Source organism: Trichechus manatus, unplaced genomic scaffold (genome assembly GCF_000243295.1).
Source record: "Trichechus manatus latirostris isolate Lorelei unplaced genomic scaffold, TriManLat1.0 scaffold00170, whole genome shotgun sequence".
NCBI classification, from domain to species: Eukaryota; Metazoa; Chordata; class Mammalia; order Sirenia; family Trichechidae; genus Trichechus; species Trichechus manatus.
In genome coordinates this window covers 4,217,516-4,223,744 of record NW_004444106.1, presented here as the reverse complement: position 1 = coordinate 4,223,744, position 6,229 = coordinate 4,217,516, and the positions used below count along the sequence as shown (strand labels likewise).

Genomic DNA, 6,229 nt, shown 5'->3' with positions numbered 1-6,229 from the left:
TAATTAAAAAATATTTTTTTAATTAAAAAACATACATGCTGATTAAGAAGTCATGAAATGGGCGAGGGCAAGAAAATAATGAAATCAAGAGTGAACTACTGGGGATTTGAGAGGGTCTAAACAGCAGCAACAGAGTAAGTTGATCATAAATTATGGATAACACTGTGAAGAATGGGAATTTCAGAACACTTAATTGTGCTGATGTGAAACCTATACATGAATCAAGAAGCAGTCGTTTGAAAAGAACAAGGGGATTCTGCATAGTTGAAAACTGGAAAAGGCATATGGCAGGGTTGTGTCGTTTCACCTTACTTATTCAATCTGTATGCTGAACAACCTAAAAAGCCAACTATATGAAGAACACGGCATCAGGATCTGAGGAAGACACATTAACAATCTGCGATATGAAGACGACACAACCTTGCTTGCTGAAAATGGAGATGACCTGAAGCATTTACTGATGAAGTCAAAGACTACAGCCTTCAGTATGGATTACATCTGAACGTGAAGAAAACAAAAAACTTCACAACTGGACTGATAAACTACATCATGATAAACAGAGAATTTGAAGTTGTCAGCAATTTCATTCTACTTGGATCAACAATCAGTGTCCATGGAAGGAGTCAAGAAATCAAATGATGTATTGCATTGGGCAAATCTGCTACAAAAAAATCACCTTTAAATTTTCAGAAGCAAAGATGACACTTTGATGATGAAGGTGTGTCTAACCCAAGCCACAGTCTTTTCAATCACCTCATATGCATGTGAAAGTTGAATAATGAAAAAGGAGGAAAGAAGAATTGATGTGCTCGAAATGTGGTGTTGATGAAGAATACTGATTATTTTGTGGACTGCCAAAAGAATGAACAAACTAGTCTCAGAAGAAACATAACTAGAATGCTCCTTAGACACAAAGATGGCGAGACTTCAACTCGCTCACTTTGGACACATCATCAGGAAAGTCCAACTGCTAGAAAAAAACATCATGTTTGGTTGAAGGCCAATCAAAACAAGGGAAATTCTCCATAAGATGGACTGACACAATGGCTGCAACACGGACTCAAACACACCTATGATCCTGAAGATGCTGCAGGACTGGGCAATATTTCGTTCTGTTATACATAAGGTTGCCATGAGTTGGAACTGACTTGACTGCAACTAACAACAACAAATAGCAGCAATTTATAAACGCAGACCTGGGATGAGGTTAGGACATGCGAATAACTTCAAATAGATTTCTTGTTTTGGTGAACTGTAGGAAGAGTAATGCAATCAGTTTATTTAACCTGAATATAAGAATGTGCTTGGCATACAAAAGGGATATGGTTCCTCAAGGACTACAGTTGACGTCTCTTGAATACAAGTAGTTTATTTGGGGGTGGGTGGCTTGAGGAAACTCTGGTAGGGAAGTGGAGAAGAGACACAGAGAAAGGAAGACAGCTAATAAAGCAGCTTCAATCGTGGGTGAATGTGTGTAAACCCATGAGGGAAATGGGGAAACAGTACAAAACATACACTTCAGAGATCCTCAACACAAGGGGAGAGGGAGATCCAGTATTTAAACTCAAATTCCCAGCCATTATTGTGTTGAGGGCTGCTCTCAGGGTATGTTATTACCCTGCAGGTGCAGTGGCCTCTCATGGTTTTAGAAAAAGCTTGCAGGTAAAGATACAGATACTGCAAGTCAGATGACACACACAGAAGGGGTAAGGGAGGGCATGAATAGCATCTGCTACAAATACTGACTTAGACCTATCAGTAGGGTCTAGTAGCATACTAATTTTAGTTTATGAATAAATTTTAATAATTCTTAATATCTCACTAATTACTAATGAGTAGTCCTTAGTTTGTTGTTGGAAAAGTCTATGCAATATTTTTCTATATAAACCACAGACAGACACTCAAATTGTTCATACTCCATCAAATAGTCCCCAACTTGGGGAACCACAGAACAAAGCTCCTATGATTCCCTTCTGCCTTAAATAGACTGGAAGGAATGAAGGTATAGGGAGTTCAAGAGAGACTGGATACAACAGCTTATTACATTTTCTATAAAGTAATTGACTACAGCAGGAGGTAAGTCACAAAAAGAGGGTCCCCACAGAAACATCATTTCAGTTCCTTTTTATTACATTTCAGGAAACGATCTAATTATATATACTTGCAGTAGCGATTACGTTCTAATCTCTAATTGGTAGCTTTTCCAGTTAACATCATGTAGATATCTGTCCTCTGTGAGTACCCTGATGCTTAACAAGGCTTGCACGCCGATTGAAAGATTTTCCACATTTGTCACATCTATAGGGTCTCTCTCCAGTATGAATGACCTTATGTCGATAAAGATTTGATTTGAAACTAAACGTTTTCCCACAATCCGTACATTGAAAAAATTCCTCCTTGGTATGGGTTCTCTGATGCTGAATGAGATCTACGTTCCGACCAAAGGACTGCCCACATTCACTACATCCGTGGGTGTTCTGTCTAGTATGAATTTGTTGATGGCTGATAAGGGTTGAGTGTCGACTGAAGGCTTTTCCACATTCAAGGCATTTATGGGGTTTTTCTCCGCTATGGGTTAACTGATGTCTAATACGGGTTGAATTCTGACTAAATGTTCTCTCACATTCACTACATTTATAGGGTTTTTCTTTGGTATGAATCCTCTTGTGTTCAACAAGATATGAGATCTGACGGAAAAACTTTCCACAGTCGTGACATTTATATGGTTTATCTGGTGGGTGACAACATTTATGGACAATAAGAGATGACTTCTGTTTGAAGGCTTGTCCACAAATGTTACACTCAAAAGGATTCTCTGAAGTGTGAATTCTTTGATGTCGAACAAAATCTGTCTCATGTCTTATGACTATTCCACATTCACTGCATTCGTAACATTTTGGTCTCGTAAGAATTTGATTATGCCTAAAAAGCAATGACCTCTGATTGAAGGGTTTCCCATAGTCATCATATTTGCCTTGCTTATTTGTTTGAGAATTCTGATCTTCAGTAAAATTAAGATTTTCAAGAAAGCCCTTCTTACATTCATCACCACAAGTAGGAAGTGCAAGCCTGAAATTGCCCACAAATTCATTACATTTATATAATTTTTTAGAGGTTTTCTTGGCCTTCTCTTGCTGTACTACTGATACCTTATCTGATACTAATTCTTCAGAAATTTTCTGCATTGAAGTTAGCTTTTTCATCTTGTATCTGGCTTCAGAACCTAGCCAAACAAAAAGAAAATACATAAATGATGTTTACACTGCAAAAGAAAAAAAAAGGAAAAGAAGTTGACTGTTTGAGATATGAGACAATCAAATGGAATTATCAAGTGCTTACTTGACTACATCAGTTATATTCAAGAGACCAAAATTATGAATTTAATAATTCTCTTAGCTTTCATAAAAGAAAGAGCTCTTTACATCAACTGACCAAAAATAATGCACAAGAGTGTGTGCCAGAGAATGTGAGAATAGAACAAGTCTATCATCATTATTGGAAAAACAACTTCCTCTGGTCATGAACGACTGATGTTAAAAATCAGTAGTGTCACATAAATATAGGAGAGGTAACATATTACACTTTCTAGATATGCATATTTGTAATAATTCTGGGTGAAAAAAAACTCCTTGAAAATAGAGAAAATATAGGATAGAGCAGAAAAGGAACCAGAGGAGAAACAGGTACAAAATCTAATAGAATAGAGCAGTGGATCTCAACCATGGTTGATTTTACTCCCCAGGGGATATTTAGCAATGTCAGGAGACATTTTTGTCACAAGTCGGGTGGTGCTACTGGCACCTAGTGGGTAAAAGCAAGGATGCTGTTAAACATCCTACAATGCATAGGGCATCCCTCCACCCCCCAAAGAATCATCCAGCCCAAAATGTCAGCAGTGCCAAGGTTAAGAAATCTTTGAGTAGAGGGATGTAAAAAAGGAAAGGATAGAAGGGCAATCAAGAAAAAGTATATCAAGGAATACTGAGGGAATATGAAAAACAAAATGAAAGTAAGGGTATAAGAGACAGTATGTCAAAAGGATAAGTAATGAGAGTAGAATAAAGGAGTATCTAGGGTCTAGCGTGGTTGTCATTTAGAAAACACTAGACCAGCTACTTCAGAGAAACAGTACACTGCAGTGCGAAGAGGACAAGCTTTGTAGAGACTTGAAATCAATCCCAATTCTATCAACCTATGACAGATAATTTAATTTTCAGTTTCTTCATCTGGAAAATGGAACGATAATCATACCTACTGCCTTCATAGGGCAGGAGGGATCAATAAGTGGGATACATGCCAGGCACCTGGCTCAGTGTCTGGTGCACAGAAGGAGCATCATTCATGTGACTTCCCTTCCTCTTTACCATTTCCACTTGATTGGGTCTCTTCCTCACCTACCTGGGCAAGCACTACTGGAAGCTTTCCTATTCCCAGCACTTGGTAGATCCAGGATCCATGGCTCTTCCCAGTCTTCCAGCTGAGAGATCACCTCAGGTTTGGGGAACTGAAATCCTACTCATGGGGAAGTAAACGGGATGTGGTGGTTAGTGAGTTGTAAAGAGATGTCCTGGAGCTTCGTCTTATCTCTTTGATCTACAGTGGTAAGCACAGATATAAGGACGGTTTTTAAAAAGGCTGATGAGAATAGAAATTGGCACAGTATTTGTGAAAATTTGGCAATCTTTTCTGAAAGCCTAAACAACATTCGTACCCTTCAACCTGGTAATTTAACTCTTAAAAATACAGCCTAAAGAAAAACTAGGACAAAAATTAATGTACCAGAGATGTTCAATAGTGTTATAACCAGGGCTTCAAACCAGTTTGTTCTGGTTCGAACCCCTTCTGAGAATTTGCATTTCCATCTCTGATATACTGAATCAGAATCTATGTTTTAACAAGATCCCCAGGTGATTCTTATGTATACTAAATTTTGAGAACCACTGCTCAGAATTGGTCCCTAACCAGCAGCATTAGCATCACCTTGGAACTCGTTAGACATGCAAATTCTCAGCAGGGGTTTGAACTGGAATGAACAGGTTCGAAGTCCTGGTTACAACTGTGCAAAACTGGAAATAAACTGAATGTCAACAGGGGAATGATAACACAAAGCCTATGAAGACATAATTATTAGACAGAATATTTGTGAGAATAGAAAAATGCTCCCTATATATTTTAAAGCAGAACACAAAACTCATGTATAGCATTTCCGTTGTTGTTTTTAAAAACTATATATAGAAAAAATAAAGAAAAAGTAAACCAAAATGTTATACAGTGATTATTTCTGAGCAATGGGCCTGCAGATTTTTATTTTCTACTTTATTCACTGATGTAGTTTCCAAAATTTCTATTATGAATATGTATTATTTTTGTAACTAGTAAAATCTCTAAAGGAGAGCAATGATATAGTAAAGATGCATTCTCAAATACTGCTGTTCAATAAACACAATAGTAGAAATTTTCTTGAAAACTCATTCATCAATATATATTAAGAAATTTAAAGTGCCCATATTCTTTAACTCCAAAATTCTAATTCTTGGGGAATAATCAGAAATGCATATAAAGATTTATAGTCAGAAGCATCCTTTGGAACATTGTAACACAGAAAATGATACACACAAAGCAAACCAACAAAGTCAAGGTGAGCACCCCAAAATGGGAAAATGAGTATTATTATGTATCATATAGTGGCATTATGTTATGATCACTTATTATAGGTATGGAGAATTTTAATAACATAGGGAAAATGCTGATGTTACAATGTTAAGTTTAAAAAGAATCATGGCATTATATACTTGCTCACATACATTTTTTTTTAAGCACAGGAATAAAGACTGGAAGAAAACATTCCAAAGTATTAATACTGTTACCCTTGAATGTTTTTTCCTTTCTTTGATACTTACCTGTACCTTCCACATATTCACTTATGCCCTGGTAACGCTTTTAAAAAGAAAATAAACATTACAAAAAACCAGAGATTGGTGGACAATTTCACAAGAGGTGGTCACAACTGTGACAAGAGTATCAACATGGGGCGACAAATATGTGGTCCCAGAAAGAAAACTATTACCAGCCCCCACACCTCAGAGAGGGCAGGAAAACTGCCACAGGAGACTGCATTGGAGTAAGGCAAACATAAACTCTTGGGAAGACAGAAGTAGTGAAGGTTCAGAAATGAAGTTAGTTAGGAATGGTTTCCAGGGCACCCACTGGTGTTGCAAACAAGGAAGTT

The 6,229-nt window shown here is 37.2% G+C and overlaps 1 protein-coding gene across 7 annotated transcripts in view; it reads right to left on the bottom strand.

Annotated features, from left to right (window-relative positions):
* LOC105756785 (zinc finger protein 789) overlaps nt 1-6,229 on the bottom strand; it is a 224,699-nt gene that overhangs the window by 21,280 nt on the left and 197,190 nt on the right. For 5 of the 7 annotated variants that reach the window (XM_023741066.1, XM_023741064.1, XM_023741065.1 and 2 more), the window contains 2 exons: nt 4,399-4,512; nt 885-3,223 (listed from right to left, as the gene is read on the bottom strand). The exons of 1 other annotated variant lie outside the window; for it this stretch is intronic. In XM_023741066.1, the coding sequence (XP_023596834.1) occupies nt 2,214-3,223; nt 4,399-4,512 (1,124 nt within the window). In that variant the 3' untranslated portion in view covers nt 885-2,213. Of the gene's footprint in view, nt 1-884; nt 3,224-4,398; nt 4,594-6,229 lie in introns of those variants that run through there. One more of the 7 variants, XM_023741068.1, reaches the window with a different exon arrangement.